An 18,409-nucleotide genomic window follows, 5' to 3' on the forward strand; every position below is an offset into this window, starting at 1 on the left:
GAAAGTGAAACCGTTGCTTGCATCATGAGATAGCACATTGAAGTGGGCCAGAAAGAACTACGGCTTCTCAGTGCATCCATCATTTTAAAAGACCTCTTTATTCTGAAACGGCAAGTGGCATGTGTGAACTATATTTGGAAACTACAGAACCCATCCATTTAGATAAATAGGTAATTACAGTGATGAATAGCAACTGTGATATTAAGGTTCATAAGACGAGATAAGAGTTAGGGACAACAGCCTAAATCAGCCTCAGCTTTCATGTGAGAATTAGTGTGATTAAATCTATGTTCTGTCTTCTGAGACTTACTGGGGGAAAGTACAGAGGGAAAATTATCCCAGAGAAAAGAGGAAGCTTGTGCTTTGATGCTTGCCTCCCATTGTCTCTGAGATTTCAAAAAAAGCAAAAAACCAGAAGAGTGGGCTGGTGTGTATGCGCACGCTTTAATTCGAGCACAGCCCTGTCTTCCCTGCATGCATTATTTGATCACATTAAAGAATGAAGGATGGGGCGACTTTCTTTCATTGGAATCCACAACAGGTTTTCTCTATGATAGGTTTAAAGGCATGGATGAAAGACCACTGACAGGAGTTGAATGAAATATTAATGTCTGTTACCAGCTCTAATTTGCTCCTTGACCATAGATACATCTCATTCTGTTTCACTGTCCTCGTCGGTGTGTGGAAATAGTACCAAAGATGTTCTTCACTTCAAAAAGCTCTGAGAATCGGGAGAACCAAAGTGATAAAGATGTCCCAATATCCTTCCCTATGTGGTCCCCAACTCATCGCTGTGGACTCGATCCCAGAGTGGACACAGTTACTGCCCGCTTATCTAGTTTACGTTCCTTTCTTCTCCGGTGGAGAGCGTCTCTCCATGTCCTGTTGTCTGCAGTTCTTTTTCCTTTTATTTTCCAGTTTGTAGAGATGCTGTTTAATGCTCTCAACCAGAATTTGGTTCAGTTTGAGCTGAAACCAGGAGTTCAAGTAATTGTGTATGTCACCCAGCTGACGTTAGGTAAGTGCCTGCCGGGAAACGCGAGTGGAGTGGTCATCTGTGATCCTGCGGGGAGAGGGAGGAGATCATCACAAACCCTCTCCCGAAATGGCCGGGAATGGCTTAGCAGAAGGGCTCTTTTGTGGAGGGAAAGTTCAGAAAGTTCATTTTTCAGGAGGCATCCACTTTTGACTCACTAGAAGAGCCTGTTTGTTGAACGGCTCATACTGACTTAAGACTTCCGATGTGGAGGTGCCAGAGCAGAGTACAGGAAGAGAATGGAACTTTGCCTTATTATTAAGTTCATTGTCCCCAAGGAGCCACCTGTGGTCATCGCTGAGCACTCAGCCTGTCACAGAGAAAGTCTCAAGTCCTTATTGCGCCCCCCTCGGTGGGACACATATGATCCAATTTACACCAAGAGCAGCATGATTCCCCAGTCAGAGTGGGAAACGGTCCTTTCCCTGAGAAGCTGTGGTCAGAGCCTCCCCTTCTCATCATTGAAATCAAGCCCCCTGGTCCCTGAGAGCAGGCAGGGCATGGAGAAACTGACAGGAAGTATGGGGACTAGCCGACCTCCTTCTTCCAAGGTTACTCCCTCTGGCTAAGGGCTTCCCAATGAACACGGCTCTCCTTTCCTCCTAGCTCCGTTGGTGGACCCCAGTGCTGGGCACAGCAGCTCGGCCATGCTCATGCTCTTGTCGGTGGTGTTTGTTGGCCTGGCTGTGTTTTTGATTTACAAGTTTAAAAGGTATGTGCTACCAGGAGGTTTGCAATAGTTAAAGGCCCAGAGGTAAATACTGTCATGCTATCCTGCAGTGACAATGACACTGACACTGGTTTATAAATAGATTTATGGCAGATAAACGAGTATGAGAGGGAGAGTCACAGTACACCTATGAATATATACATATAGGTTTGGCCAAGGATATTTATAGATGTGTACTTACCTTTGTTGAAAATATATCCATGAGTGTGGTGGAAAACACAGGAGACTGTTAGGAAAATGTCTTCCAATCTCACCACTGCCAAGTTGATTCTGATTCATAGTGACCGTATAGTGACTGGGGAAAACAGTCCTTGTGGATTTTCGAGACTGTCACTCTTGATGGGAATAGGCAGCCTTGTCTTTCTCCCACGAAGTGGCGGGTGGCTTTGAGCTACATACCTTACAGTTAGCATCTCAATGCATTATGAAAGCCCCGTAGGCCTCACCACACACTGAGGGGGAACATGATGTTGCTGGATCGGATACCTCAGGACCATAACTCAGGACCTGGTCTTGGGGACACCAGGGTCAGTTGGTGGGAAAGACAATGTTACACATCCTTCTTTGGTGAGTAGTGACTGGGGCCATACAAACATGGGAGGGACCATCTAGGTCTCCCCATCTAGGGGAAAGAAAACTGATGGCATTCAAAAGACGCATAGAAACAGTCACTCCATGAATATAATGGACCATCCAAAACATCAGTGTCCACAGCCCTGCAACTAGAAGGGCAAGGTGTCTGGCTATCAAAACATCACTGCTTTGAATGGGATCACGTGAGAATGTTCTGGGTTTGAGTGGAAGAAGAATATGGAACAAAACTCAATGTCATAAAACAGACCAGGTTCACTGATCAATTAAAGATGGCCGCAGCCCTGAGATTAGGGCTCTCAGTCATCATCCGGGACTGGGACTGAAATCACCCAGGAGGCTCATATGTCAATCAAGCACCTGACAGGCCTGTTAGAAGAACAATAATACTAATGAATTGTGAAATCGTAATACAAGCAGACATTTAAACCCAAATGGCAGTAGTTCCCAAATGGTAAATTTCATAAGGGATAGAAAGGAAACGAGAGGAAGAAAAATATGTGCCTTTGCCACTCGATCTTGATCTGAGTGTTTGGTTCATGGGAGCTGACTCTTCCCATAACCCATATTCCTTAACTCATCTCAAAAGTGTGATCTTTTTCCTTAAAAATCTCTGTTTGGCATTGGGGAAAGTCAAGGATGGCCAAGGATCAGGAAATAAATTGATTTTAAAATCTGAACTTATCCATTTTAAAGGTATAAATGAGTCAGGGAAATGAGAACTAGCTTATGAAATCAATTTTCTTCTCTTCAAGAGCAGTGGAAGGGGGTTGTGAGCCTCATCCGCATGTCTAAAGTGAGGACTCACCATGCAGGAGAGCTTTCGCTACAGGGCAACCGACCCATGGCCGCTGAAATCCAGTAGTCCCATGTGCAGAAAAACACACATTTTCTAATCTTATCTTGTAGCTCTCCGGTCGGTATCTCTGTTTACGTTTGTATGCTAAAAAATTCAATAGTCATTCCCCTTTTTTATATTTCAAAAGAGAAACTGATCAGACCACAAATTATTTCTGAAGGCCCCAGTATAAACCAATTGCCTTGCAGTCAATTATGACTCCCGGCAATCCCATGCCTGTGCTCCATGTCATTTTGGAAGTAGAACTCTGGGTCTGTCTTCTAGGGTGCCTCTGGGTGGGCAATCTTTCAGTGAGGATCTAAGTGCTTTAACTTATTTTTACCACCCCGGGTCTTCTCTGAAGGCCACATGATCCTTTACAAGGAAACTTTTGAAAAACATGAACTAAAACATGAACATTTGAAAAACATGAACTTTTGAAAAATATGAACTAAAGGTAAATAACTAAGATTATTCAAAAGGTACAACATTTCTACCAAAAGTTGTACTGATTAAGAACATGACCTCTGAAATCAAACAGATCTGGTTTTAATTTCTAGCCTGTCTAGCCTTGAATACCTGCACTTGTTTCCGTTAGCCTTGGTTTTCTCATCTGTAAACTGAGCAACATAGTAACCCTTCATAAAGTGCTATAACTCAAATATAGTAGCACCTATTCCTAGTACATGCTACAAAACACCAAAGTTTAACTCTTATAAATAACAAAGAACATGCCTTCCAAAACTATCGTCTTTGTCATTAACTGAGACATGCTCCAAACAAGCAAACAAACAAACAAACACAAACCAAAACTCACTGCCTTCAAGTCAATGCTGACTCCCTGTAAACCCCGTGGGTTTCCAAGACTGTAACTGTTTACAGGAGTGGAAAGCCCAGTCTTTCTCCTGTGAAGCTACTGGTGGTTTTGAACTACTAACCGTAGGGACCACAGACCAACGAATAACCACTATACGATCACTGGGAAATACTAGACTCCTAAAATCTCTATCAGTGGGATGGAGGAGTGCTTCTCAAGATGCCTGGCATTGGGTGCAGGAAAAGTATCATGAACTATTTTCTGGTGAGTTTCAAAAGCATAACTTGTTCCTGGGAGTCTTCCTCGACCCTGAAGGTAAGGCTCTTTGCTATTAGAAGAGATCAGTGGTCACAGGGCTTCACACTCCTAACCCCATCCTTCTTTAGTGAATCTCTCCTTTTTAAGATCCCCTCCACCCCCACCCCCAGCACCCCCGTTTCACACAACGAACACTTCAGTGTTAGCCTCAACAGCTCCTATCTTCAGTGTGCTCCATCATCTATCAACGACAGAGCGAGGCTTGATTTCCAAGCCCACTGACAGACAATTATGTGAGTTCCTAGGAACCCTGGTGAATCGTGGTGAGCGAAGTACTCAACTGCTAACTGAAAGGTTGGACACTTGAAACCACCCAGTCACTCCTCTGAAGAAATATGAGGCAGTCTGCTTCCCAGTGAGTACAGCCTAAGGACTCTTACAAAGCAGTTCCCAGCATCAAAGAGATGCTGTGAGTCAGAATCAGCTCAGTGGCAATGGGTTTGAGTTGGTTATGTGAGTTCTTGCCCTGTTGGATCAACATGTGTCAGCCTCCGTCTTCCCTTTGAAGAGAAGAGAATCCCTTGATACCATAATTAGAAGGGTCACCATAGAAAGCAGTGTGATTAAGTCAATACCCTGCATAGCAGTGCTTAGGCTACATGCAAAGCTGCATCGAAGGATGTGATGGTGGGCAAGCCTGGCAGTGGCTGTGCTTGAAGACCAACTGGACTCAATATGTCACTGTCTGCCTCCTAAAACTCTATGATTGCTGAGGGTGAGGGGCGTGACAAAGAGGCATTTGTGTCCCCCAACTGCAAATGGGGGACTTGGAAAATATTCTTTTATTTTATAAATACGGCCGCATTCCTGAGACAATCAACTGCCAGTCTAGGTATCTCTAGATTTGTACTCTCTAATACTTGAATCCATTCCAGATTCTGACAGCCCTGAATTATTCTCCTTTTAGAGTTCTCAACTCTCAGTCAATTCTTGCTAAAACCAGACAATGAATTAGGTAGCACAGGCTAGACAAAGCAAACACTAACTAGAGAAGCAGAAGTCAACTATGAGTAACCACTTCCCAGTTCCTTTCATTTTTTATTTTTCAAGCTTCCCTTTTCTATAAGTTTTCTTTCCACTACTTAAGCCCTTTGCCTGAGGATTTTGGTGTTTTAAATATTTGGTCTCCCTCTCTGCAGTCGCCTGAAATCCTTGAACTTGCTGACAAGAACAAAATTCTCTATCTCCTTTGCTTATTTAACTATTCAAAAAACGTTCTTGCTCTACAAAAAATTTTTTTAAGACAATTAAATTATTTTTAAAAAATGTTCTTCCATCATGGAAATATCCCTCAATATGTGCTGTCCAATAGAGTAAGTAGCCACTTATGTGGCTGAAGAACTGACTTTTGAATTTGAATTAATTTGAATTGATTTTCATTTAAATAGCCACATGTGACTACTAAACTACATTACTGGATAGCATCCAAAACCAAAAACTCACTGCCATCAAGTCGATTCCAACTCTTAACAATCCCTTTAAGACAGGGTAGAACTTCCCCTGTAGGTTCTTGAGACTGTGACTCTTTATGGGAGGAGAGAACCTATCTTTTTCCCAAAGATCAACTGGTGGTTTTGAACTGTCGGCCCTGTGGTTAGAAACCCAACATGTAACTATTATGCCACCAGGACAGCATAGTACAGAGGAAAGGGGCATTGCTAATTCTGTTTCCAAATTACTGGTCATGCTGAGCTCTTAGCCCCAAATATTTCTCTCTGCAATCCTCATCACTAATTCCTGAAACCATTCATTCATTCAACAAACATGCCTACTCTGTGCCAGGCACTGAAACCATCGCATTGTCCCAAGGGCCACGTGACAGGAGAGGAGAATAAAGTCAACCTGAGCTCTACGCTTTCTGTAAGTCCGTATCACTCTGCAGCTAACATTCAAGTTTGTTTTGGGGGGTTGGCTGCTATTTTTAATATTTCACAATAATAATTTAAAAATTGCTGTGTGATAGTTTTTACTTTTAGCAAATTCTGCTTAAGAAGATATTTCTCCTATACCTGTAAATTTGCTTTTTTATGATTACCCAGGAAAACAAAGAGAGCTTTTATATTTCTCCTCATCTTTTTTCAGGAGAGCTTTCCTATAGTCTGAAGCCTACTCTGCTCTGTCTAAATACTTTCCCAGGGGCTTGCATAGGTGAAGCAAATGAATAAAAATTGTGCAGGGTTTCTGTGTTTACCTTTATTTTTATGAGACTTGGATTTTTCCTTCGTTACCTCTCTGATAAAAACCTGCATGGTTGCATGGCCCCGGACATGACTTGCCATCAATTTCTTATCTCGCTCATCTCCAAATTGTCATCTATCCACATTTAGAAGTGATAAATGACTTGATGAACCACTCTTCCAAATGATGCTACAAAAGTGTGCAACATCTTCAAAGGATGTTATTAAAAATCCACTCTCAGTGAAAGAGAGTCCAGTTGATGTCGATGTAATAGAACCAAAACCAATGTGTTGCTGCGGTGGTGTGACTTTTCATTTTAACGATTCTTGAAGAAACTGCCATTTGCCATGGTTGGGTGTTACATTGAAGAAGTATACTCAGTTATCTGCAATGATATTAAACCATTTTATCCTTAACCCCCAAATAGTTCCCAAAGTCTTCTTAGAATGTAACGTACATGTAGAACTATTTGTTTTGCTATGGATACTCTCAACAGAATAAAGTTAGAAAAATCTTTTTTTCCAAATATAGAAAAAGTGGCGTTTAAACTTCACTCATCTCTGTGTTCCCAACAGCACAACAAGCAGATATGTTAAGAAATAAAGAGCAATTAGATGTTTTTAAATACTACAAACCGTAGCATAATGCCCATTCCCTTCCAACTACTATTAAAGAAAGATGAAAATATGCTTGTTTGTAGAAGTGATTTAACATATTGAAATAAAGTGAGGAATCTTTCTATGGGCAAATTTACCCAAATCCTCATATACATCATTAAGAAACCAGGGGAAAAAAAGGCAAGAGCTCTGGTTGTAATTCTGAAGAATATAGACATGAGCTGCTCCCAGCGCCTAATAAATATTACAGTTGATTCCCATGTTCATTAGTAATATAGATACTCTTATGATTAGAAGGAATCTAAGTCATTACTCTATATTTCTGTTTAGATAAGAAGATGAAAGTAGGGGGCAGCATGAATTTTTAATTATACACATCTAGAGAATCCACCATTTGGTGTCTCATAGATTCTCTTCATTGAAGATTCTTATAATTTATTCTAAGCAGGTTCAGACCAGGAGGCATCAATCATGTGGCACCTATTCAATGTCTGGGAAACTAGAAACTATGCACAGATTAAGACTCCCCAGATTTTCCTCTCTGAATCAGCTCCAGGAAACCCTTATTAAGTGGCCCCACCCTCTAGCTTATTGGTGGTTTGAGGAATGTAAAAGTTGGGAAAATGTCACTAATTGATATGAGGAGAAAAAAGGGATTTTCCCTAGAAATGCTGGAACTCTTCCAGTGAGTGAGTGTCGGGCATCTCCAGTTGAATCACATCTGTACCAGGAAGAGGGAGCCCTGCTGGTGTAGTCAGTACACACTGGGCTGCAATCCAAATGGTCAGCAGTTTGAAACCACCGGCAACGCTGAGGGCCAAGGGTTGAGCTTTCTACTCCCGTACACAGTGACAGTCTGAAACCCACCAGGGGTCACTATGAGTCAGCATTGACTCGATGGCAGTGAGTTTGGTTTTGGTTTTATACCAATCATCAGTTCGAAAAAGATCTGGACTTTAGTCCAATTTCTCTATCACTAATTGAATTATGTGCATTCTCCTTTAAACCTAGTGGTTCTAGGTTAGAATATAACCTTTTAATTTAAGAATGTAGTATAGTAGTGGAGGTTTTGATGAACGATTTTAACCATTTGTTGAACAAATACTGACTTGTGAACCGCTGTGCTAGTTGAGGCACAGGGAAAATAAAACCATGTTCCTGCCCATGTGGACATTAAGAGAAAAACAGGGACCCAATGAAATAGTCATCACCAATTACATCAACCTCAGCCAGCATCTTATTCTTGTCACATCATTACATATACATATACACATACAAATATCATAAACATATATTAAAACAAAAGCACTGCCACTGAGTTGATGCTGACTCGTAGTGATAGGAGAGGAAAGTTAGGTTCTCAGACTGTAGCTCTATACGGTGTAGAAAGCCCGTCTTTCTCGCCATTCTATATAAGGGGGGATTCAAGAACTCAAGAAAAAAAACCCTTAATTTTTCTATTCTAGTTTCCATAAACATTTTGAAGCCCCTTCCTGTTTCTCAAAGGAGAAACTCATGGCCAGGGAGGTGACACACCTGAGAGGAAGTGTTGGTTGAGTTCGGGAGGCTGAGGAAACTATCAGGAGCGAAACAGAGGAGCATGTTACAGCCTGAGGGCTACTCATTTCAAAGTCCCCAAGGTAGACATGATGTATTAGATCAGTGGTTCTAAACCTTCCTAGTACCGTGCATGACCAGTGGTTCTCAACCTTCCTAGTACCGTGCGTGACCCTTTCATACAGTTCCTCATTTTGTGGTGACCGCCCTCCAACCATACAAGTATTTTCGTTGCTACTTCTTAACTGTCATTTTGCTACTGTTATGAATCAGGCGACCCCTGTGAAAGGGTTGTTTGACGGGGTCGCGACCCGCAGGTTGAGAACTGCTGCTGTAGAGTATTGTTACTCCAAGTGCCAGTCTGGACGAACAACTTCAGTGTCACCTGGGAGCCAAGTAGAAATGCAGACTTGGGAGCATTTTCAAACTATAGAATCACATTTTACGCTTTCATGACATCACTGGGTGATGCATAACGAACTTCGTACAGCTAGAGGGACCCAAAGACGGTCAGAAGGTGACTCCCCAAAACATTTAACTCTGCATCTCTCTGCCCTTCCAGTCGAAAGCCCCTTGCTTTATGCTTTGAAACCACAGGCCTTACCCTCGTGGGGGAAAAGAAAGACCAAGAATCAAGTCAACAGTCATGACTCATTGAGTCTTTGCCACCGAGTCGATTTTGACTCCAGTGACCCCGGACACTGTGGAACTGCCTCCTATGGTTTCCATCTTCCCAGGAGCAGACTGCACCTTTTCCCCACGGAATGACTGGTGGTGGCTTGAACCGCCAATCACCCGGCTGGCAAAAAAATGTTTAACTGCTGCATCATCAGGCTCTTGGATGAGCAATTGAATCATCTAATATGTTTGGATTTTGATTGAAGTCTTTTAGCTTCTCTGTCACTGAATGCCTCCTCTTGGTGCTAAAAGAAAGCTATTGAGAGCCCACCGGCAGATGAGGAAACTGCCCAGGTTGATACCTCTCTCATGGATGGTGCTCAACAAATAGTAGTAGTGGATTTGTATCAATTATTTATTCGCTATTTGTAAAATAAGCCAATTGATGAAATGGAGGCAACCTTAGAAAATATCTTCCCACACTCCTACAACTTCACGGGTCTCAAACTTCAGCTTCTTAAAAGGGGGTTTAATTGTAGCCTAATGATCAATGAAACACTTGGCTGCTAATCAAAAGTTGGTGGTTGGAACTCACCCAGTGCCTCCACCAGAGAGAGATGTGATCGGATCCAAGGAAGGTTAACGTCTACAAGACCCAATGGGGCAGTTCCACTCTGCCACTCTGCCATCTGGACTCTCAGCAAGTCAAAAGTTGACTCGCTGGCAGCTAACAAGAAATGCATCACCAGACACCGTTTCTCTTTTTCCTCCCTCTGGAGAAGGTGCATCTCTATGTTCATTATTCTTTAGGCATCTGGGTCTCTGGCCTGATCTTCTCTGCCCTTATGGTCAGAGTATCGCTGGGTGACTAGCCTCTTTTCATGACACCAACCCTTCTTTTTGATCGTTACTTCTCCATTACTCCAGATTTCTGGTTACCCAAGAGCAAAGTGCCCTGTGAAATTAACTTTATTTTACTCCCATCTGTGTAGGAAAATTCCTTGGATTAATATCTACGCTCAAGTCCAACATGACAAAGAGCAGGAAATGATTGGATCTGTGAGCCAAAGTGAAAATGCCCCCAAAATCACCCTCAGTGACTTCACTGAGCCTGAGGAACTGATGGATAAGGAGCTGGACACGCGGGTCATAGGTATGTGCACCTGTACCATCTACTCCATGCCCCCATGTCCTCTCTCCTCCGTACAATGGGGTCAGCCAGCCAGTGACCTTCAGCCAGTAATGGCCTGAAGGGTGGGAGAAAAAGAACTGACCAGCGTGAATAATCCTACTTTAAAATCTGCCTCTACCTCCAGCCACCCCAAATGGGCAGATTATTTTTCCCTCTATAAATCAAAGTTGAAAACAATAGTAGAGTTGGAGCTATGAAGCCAAATATCCATTACAGCTTGATATTAGAGCATCGCATGTCCTTATCTAGGATCCTGCAGTGTGGACTCTGAGTCTTTTAGCCTTGGGCCTATTTTCTTGCTCTCTCAGGCACTGACTCTGTGACCCTTGTGCCTCATCTTTCTTATGTCTGGAATAGTAATAATAGTCCCCACCTTCAAGGATTATCATGGTCAGGGCCTGGCACATAGTGTTCAATACACATCAGCTGTTACTATTGTTATCAGTAGAGGAGACGACCACAACTCATATCAATCGATCTGACCTTGCATGCTAGTGGGAGGGGTGGCACACTTCAAGAATGGACTAAAGAAGAGGAGCCTCGTTATAAACATTTACAGCCCCAGACACCCTGAAGAGCAAGCGTACTCTTCCCATCTGGATGCAATGAATGAGTGAATTGGTGGCAAGGAGGGGTTTGGTTTGGGGTCTTGACAGAAGTCACAAGCATCAGTAAGCTGAGGGGAGAACGGATGTCTGTTCTATTCCAGTTACGTGCCTGTTGTTGGCTTTGAGTGTGTGTTTGCAGTACATCAAACACACAGGTCCATACCCTTGTAGGGCTGACATTCTTCTCCCCCTGTCCTCTCTCTCCTGCAGGAAGCATCACCCCCATCGCAAACAGCGAAAGCACAAAGGAGATCCCCAACTGCACTAGCGTTTAATGCCAATGAGCCACGTGGTCCACCGCCTTTCTGACGTGTTGTTTTTGATGACTCCTATTATTATTATGGAAAACGGTGAAAACGTCCTTTTTTACCTTTTGTTTACAAAGGACCCCTTCATAAACCGCAGGCAAATGCTAGGTTTGGGGAGAGAAAAGGTATCCTTCGCTAGCAAGGGGGCAGTAACATGAAATTTGACTGTATGTGCTCTGAGGGCAAAGGGCACCCTGTCCCACAGCTTCCTGGCTTGAGTCTGCCTGTAACGTCTGGCTCTTGTCGTCGCTCTTTCCTTGGTTGGTACGCTGGGTTGGCTAGTTTGTTAATTTCCCATCCCCTTCCCTACAGATCTCCAACTTCCCCATCCCTGCCCCCAACACACACAGACACACACACACACACACACACACACGAACCGTCTTCTAGTTGGCTCGCAGGAGGTAGACCAGTGGACACAGCTGCAGAAAGCATGCACACCTGTATCAACGAGGCCCTGCCTCGTGCATGTCAATAGTAAGGCTACAGATGGCTTATTGTATATAATTACAATGTAAATAGCTTTTTATTTCCTAAGAAATAATTTAATGTTTAGGAAAAACAAAAACAGAAAGAGGTGCGTGTTGGCTTCGGCACTCCTCCTCGGAGCTGAGCCCCCGCAGGCCTGTTGGACAGGTCCGGTTCTGGATGCTCACCAGTTGTCTGTCACACTTAACTCTTGCATCCCCGTGTCCACACCATAGCTGGTTTCTACTTATGTATGTAGGAAGGGGGGTGGGGGAGGGCTTCTTTGGGGGCAATTAATGTAGGGCAGACGGTTGGGAAATCATAGCCTCTGGGGTCTTTTGGTCCCTCCAAGATAATGGAAGATGTCGCAAGAAGAAGCCGTCAGGACTCCAAACTGAGACCCAGATGGGAAAGCCAAGCGTCCCTTTCCCCCAAGTAAATCAAGCAGATATTCTGAGTTCCCGCTCAAGAAAGAAGACAATGGATATAAAAATGACATGGAAACGTGTACTGCTCGTGATACCTTCCCAGCCTCTCTTTAGCCCAGGAGTGTCCCTTCTGGTCTGCACTGCCCAGTGAGTGCTTCTTAACGTGGGGGAGGGAGAGCGCTTGAGAGACAGGCGGCATTGGGAACTCATCATGAGCCTGTGGGGTGCCTGCACACCTAATAGGGCTCTAGTCTTTAATGATATCAGCCGAAGGAGACTTGAGCAAAGCCGTGCTCTTTGCTTGTGGGATGTGCGCAGCTTCCTCAAAGTCCAATGTCTGCCTTCAGTTCCCCTACAGTAGTGCTTGCCTCTGGGCGGGGGAGTGGCTTGCGCAGCTCTGCCGGCACCAGGCCAGCCCCTTCATGCCTTCACACGCATCCATTCTTTCCCACGGGGTCACTGTAAGCCATGCTGTACGCATTCCTTTCTAGGCACAGCCTGGCCAATGTCTTTGTTTCGGGCTTTCTTTTGATCTCCAGGAATTAGATCCTGGATGTATACAGAGGAAAGGCGAGTTTCGTACCTGTGCCTCTGGAGAGCGTTGGTACATTCCTCTCTGTCGGATGCAGAGAGAGCAACGTGATACGGAGGAATCTGGCCTCTAACAGCATTTCTAAAGGTCCTGCTTATTTTGTGTCATTTCAAGGGTTAAGTGGAGCAGACAATGGCAATCCTTGTACTAAACACTGGAATACAAATGCATGAGTCATATCTATGTATACAGTATGTGTACAGATACTGTTCTTGGTTTTATTGTTCCATTTGAATATTTCTACTGTAAAAAAAAGACAGTGGTTTTGAAATTGTTGGAAATAAATGTATTTTTGTACATCAAAGCCATCTACCTGGCTGAGCTTTCTTTCTCTGGGAAGAGTGTTTTCCTCTCCTAGCTGTCCACCTCTGCTGCAATAATGCTATGTGGCCATGACAACACAGTATCTGAATGACTTATCACCACAGATGCTCAGGATATGCTGAGTTTTCAGGTTGCTGACTACAGTTTAGCGGAGCTCAGTGGGAATCCCTAGACTCGGCTGGGCCCATCTGGGCTGCAAGTTTGGGTACGTCAGGCTTGCTCCCTGAGTCTTTATCAATCTGGGATCGCCTTTCTAATTGTTCTGATCAACAGTCCATTGATCAAGGTAAGTCACTGGCCAAGTCCAACATTAACATACTAGGGAAGTAGACTGTGGTTGCTCTGCCAGAAGGTACTGCTGAGTCGCGTGGACCAACACTCTAGACCTGTAACTCCAATATAGGGAGTGCCTGAAATACTGGAAACATCAATGTGTTCAATCTCTTCAATTTCTATGAGCACGGGGGTTCTTAATTATATGTGACCCACTTGAGCCAATAACCAAGTTTTCCATCCTACTCTTTGTGGGTGGGGCTTCTGGGTAGAAAGTCTTGGTAAGTTCCTTGCCTTTGAGTCATTTAAAAGTGTTCCAAGTATCTTCTTCACATATCGAGAACAAACCACTTACTTATGACAGTTGTAGGCTTTTCAGTCTAACCGATGTTTCCTAATACAAAAGGCTTGCACCTCTCTCTTGAAGGGCTGTTTCGTGGTTTTGAGCTTCTCCCATAAGGTGGTCGTTACTGTCAGGTTTGGTCCAGTTGGTTCCAACGCACAGCCAACAAGTGCACAGCAGAATGAAACACTGTCCGGTCCTGCACCATCCTCACCATTGCTGTGATGTTAGAGCCCGTTGTCCCAGCCACAGTGTCAGTCAGTCCCTCTCTTTTAATGACCCTCCACTTTACCAAGCATGATGTCCCTTTTCCAGGGTCTGCTCTTGTCCTATTAACATGTCCAAAGTACAGGAGACAAAATACAATGCTGAGTATCTAACATCTTGTCACCTGTAAGTGGTGAGCTTTCTATAGGTTAAATTTTACTTTTAAATCGGAGCTGAGTTCTTCCCATGTTAATTTTATGTTTAAATTTTTCATCAGATTAAAAATACAAAACTCAAATAAATCAGTAAGACATTATAAAACAGGTCATCTACATTGACCCATTACTAGGAACATGCCTTCTTAGCTCCCATCTTACATTCAAAAAAACATTGAATCTATTCTGACTCATATTGACCCTTCAGAACAGGGTAAAACTGCCCGTACAGGTTACCTAGACTATAAATCTTTATAGGAGTAGAACGCCTCATCTTTCTACCTATGTATCATCAGTTTGTAAGCTTTTCCGTTTTCTCAGTAGTCAAATGAGGTGCCGGTAGACAGCAGGGAGTGAAGTTGGCGTTGTTGCTATTGTTTGCTGTTACTGAGTCAGCATGGACTCACGGCAATCTAATGCAGAATGGAACAGAAGAGATCCCCACAATTAATTACAAACTGAACAATTCTCTTGTAATCCTTAGGGTTTCCATTAGTCCATTCTTTGTCAAAAGTAGAGACCAGGCTTTCCTCTTAGTTTGTCTCTGCCTAGACACGCTATTGAAACCTGTTGGGCCCCAGAGCAACGCACAAGAAGTCCCTGCCAGGGGACTCTAGCTGTGTGTGCGGTATATAGGTTATGCACGAGGTGCATTGGTGCCTTGGTCTTCCCCAGGGAAAGTGATCATTCTACCACTGTTAGTGTTACTTCCAGTGCAGGGCTTCTCACCAGGGGGGAGAATATTCTTTCCATCAAAAGTATCATTATGGAAATTCTAAACCAAGTAATGAATCTGGAGAATCGCTCTGGGGATGGATCCAGCACATCCCCATTTAAAAGTGCTCTGAGAACTCTCTTGGTCATGAAAGTGTAAGACCTGCTGCTGTTAGCACCACTTACATAGTTCATGAGAGGGATTGGTTTATACTGCCTCCCCTGGCTCCTGTCTCATAATACAAGGAGCCTTAATCTACAGATGAGTGATTACCTTCCAAAAGTGCTCTTTTTTCCCTCCCTGGGCAACAGCTGCAAATCGGAGTGAGTCCCCTTGAGCTATCTGGTGCAAAACACCCTTCCAATTCAAGATGGGAGTGGATGGTGTCTTCAAGAGAACATTAAGCCAGGAGTCAGGAGATCGCTGACTTTCAACAAGTCATTATGGGCCCCAAGTGACTTATTTGTCAAAGAAAATACTCTCTATGGCCTATCCCACAGAATGATGATCATTTCCAGAGGTGTGAAAAGCCACACAGGCAATTCCTGGTTTATTGAGATACAAGTAATCCAGACAGTCCTTAAGAGAGCTTGCACCTTCCATAGAGGGATGAACTGAGATCCAGAGAAGGCAGCAACTCGGCAACATTTGCTCAGCAAATTGGTTCAGAGCTAAAGCTAGAATCGATGTCTGCTTTGTAATAGGATATTATTCTTTCCGATGCACATCTCCTGAATCTATGTAAAACCGGTTGAACTGGGCATCCCTGCGAGTCTCTGGATAGCTTGATGGCTAGACTCACATGGCCCCTGTATGTACTATGTCCAGAATACTATAGAGCCTTACGTCCCTAGTTTAATCATCAGCCAGTGACTCATGACCTTCCTTTGTCATTGCCCTACTGACCCACTTGTTCAGCAGCCCATGGCTCCATGCCCTTGTGTGCGCCCCAGATTGAAATGAAATTGCTCAATAGACAGCTGTCTAGTCCTGGTATCCTATGCTAAGCTGCTCATCTTCAATGTGCTTGGCCTGTTCTGATGGAAGAAGGCCAGACGTCAAACCTGAACAAGGGAAATGCCTCCTCTCGACATAGACCAGATGCTGCCAACTTTTCCTGTCGGCTCCCAACAGCACTGCCAATGAGGCCAGCTGTAGCTCAGTGCCTCCCAGTTACGACTGCAGTTTTGTGTCCCTTAAAGTCATCTTAACCACCACTGACTTTACAGTAGCAGGAGTTGCCCTGTAGAACATCCTCCACCTCTGTTTCAGATGAGAAATTGCGATGAAATGTAGGTTCATTCAGAGAGGAGGCGTCAATAGTACATTGCATACAAAACAGAGAGGGTTGACTCTCTTCTTCAAGACCACCAGAAATGACTCTTAAAATCCAAAGACCGAACATTTCCAGATTCTGAAACATGCTCGCATGAACCCCATGGAAGGACATGTTGAAGTAGCCATGCAGCCGGGACAGTTTGCCTTGACATATTTATGTTCTTTTGGCTCTGATATATACAATAGAACTTGCTTCTTGTACACTGTGTTAAGGTAACTGGTGTCATCTCTATTTACATGGTGGCTAGGCATTCGGCTGCATCCCACAAGGTCAACAGTTTGAGACCACTAGCCACTCCTCCGGAGAAAGACTCAGCTTCTTACTCTCATAAACAGTTACAGTCGCAGCAACTCACAGGGGCGACTCTACCCTGTCCCGTAGCGGCCGCTGTGAGTCGGGATAGACTCAATGGCAGCGAGTTTGTTTCGTTTTGGGGTGTAGTTCCGGGCTCTGTGGTCCCTTGATGCTTCTCCGAGGATCATTGACTAGAATGATTTCATACTCGCACATCGAACAGCAGTAAAATTAAACACAACTCTTTGTAAAACGATCACATCACATGCAATGCTGGCACTGAGCGCTCAGTCGTGGCCTGTGGGAATGTACAATTCTATAGGCATCTTGGGATAAGAGAGAGTTTTTCATAATTTGAGGTGAGGCTTACCACTCAATCCAGCAAGCATGTGTCTGTGGGTTTACCCCAATGAGCTAAAAATGTCTTTCCATCTAAAAAGCTACACAAGCATGTGTGTGGCAGCTAGTCTCTAATTGTAAAAATCTTGGAAGCAACCAAGACTTCCTTGCATAGGTGAGTGGATAAACTTGTACATTTATACACTGGAATATTAGTTAGCAATTAATCGAGCCACAAAAAGACACAGAGGCATCTTAAATGTATATTGCTAAGTAAAAGAAGCCAGTCTGAAAAATCTACATAAGTGTGATTTCCTGTATGGAATTCTGGGAAAAGGTCAATCTATAGATTGAATAAAGACAGAAGAGCAGAGGTTTCCAGGAATCCAGGGCAGGAAAGAAGGATGGGCAGGGGGGTCACTGTGCAACTTCAGATCAGTGACACAATTCTGTGTGATACTGGATTCGTAGACATGTGATATTAGGTATGTGTCAATGCCAATGGGACTGCCCCCCACAGTGCACCCAACTATCCACTTTGGAGCCATTAACCGGTATTGATCGTTAATGATAAGAAGCGTATAAAGATGAAGACGTAAGATATTAATGATAGGAGAATCAATGTGTGGGGGCTAAGAGGTACCCCGAGAACTCTATAGTTTCATCACAATTTTTTTCGATAAACCCAGAACTGCTCTAAAAGTACCGGTTATTAGTAGCCATCTAACCAACCCTGGCTCGTGGTGGTATCATATGTGGCATTGTAAATCAGTGCTCCACAAGGATTCCCATGGCTGATCACTCAGCAGTAGATGGACCCTCTTCAGGTACCTGGGCAGAAGGCAGCCTCCATCCTATGGCTTAGCAGCAATAATGTTAAATTTTTGCACTACTCTAGGACTTTGCCCTAAAATGAGTCTCTTGAAAATGGCGCTCATATCGACAGACTTTCTAATGTATTTTATATTTTTATATGTAATTTTGTCTTCATTAAACTTTACATCATATATGCATACTGGACAGATCCAAAAGTTTATGAGAAAATGAAATTAAAATATACCACATATACTCGAGTACAAGCCAACCCAAATATCATCTGAGGCACCTAATTTTACCACAAAAACAGCATTAAAAATAGATCTATGCGTATACATTTATAGGTTTAGTATTAAGGTAGTAGATGGACATTGGACCTCCACTAAAGTACTCCCTCAATGCAGGAACCCTTTGTTCTATTAAAATGGCATTCCATGATGCTCACCTTCCCAACAGGATCACTAAAGAAAAAGTGGGTGCATAAGCAAATGTGAAGAAAGCTGATGGTGCCTGCCTATCAAACAATATAGCATCTGGGGTCTTAAAGGCTTGAAGATAAACAAGTGGCCATCTAGCTGAGAAGCAACAAAGCCCACATGGAAAAAGCACACCAGCTTGTGTGACCATGAGATGTTGATGGGATCAGAT

General features: G+C 43.5%; 1 protein-coding gene across 1 annotated transcript in view; it reads left to right on the plus strand.

Annotated features, from left to right (window-relative positions):
- SORCS3 (sortilin related VPS10 domain containing receptor 3) overlaps nt 1–11,375 on the plus strand; it is a 682,071-nt gene extending 670,696 nt beyond the window's left edge. Inside the window, exons 24-27 of the mRNA XM_075534344.1 lie at nt 919–1,018; nt 1,643–1,748; nt 10,293–10,453; nt 11,311–11,375. Coding sequence (XP_075390459.1) covers nt 919–1,018; nt 1,643–1,748; nt 10,293–10,453; nt 11,311–11,375 — 432 coding nt within the window. The remainder of the gene's footprint in view (nt 1–918; nt 1,019–1,642; nt 1,749–10,292; nt 10,454–11,310) is intronic.
- Nucleotides 11,376–18,409: the final 7,034 nt, after the last annotated feature.

The sequence above is a fragment of the Tenrec ecaudatus genome, chromosome 16 (assembly GCF_050624435.1).
Source record: "Tenrec ecaudatus isolate mTenEca1 chromosome 16, mTenEca1.hap1, whole genome shotgun sequence".
Classification (NCBI taxonomy): Eukaryota; Metazoa; Chordata; class Mammalia; order Afrosoricida; family Tenrecidae; genus Tenrec; species Tenrec ecaudatus.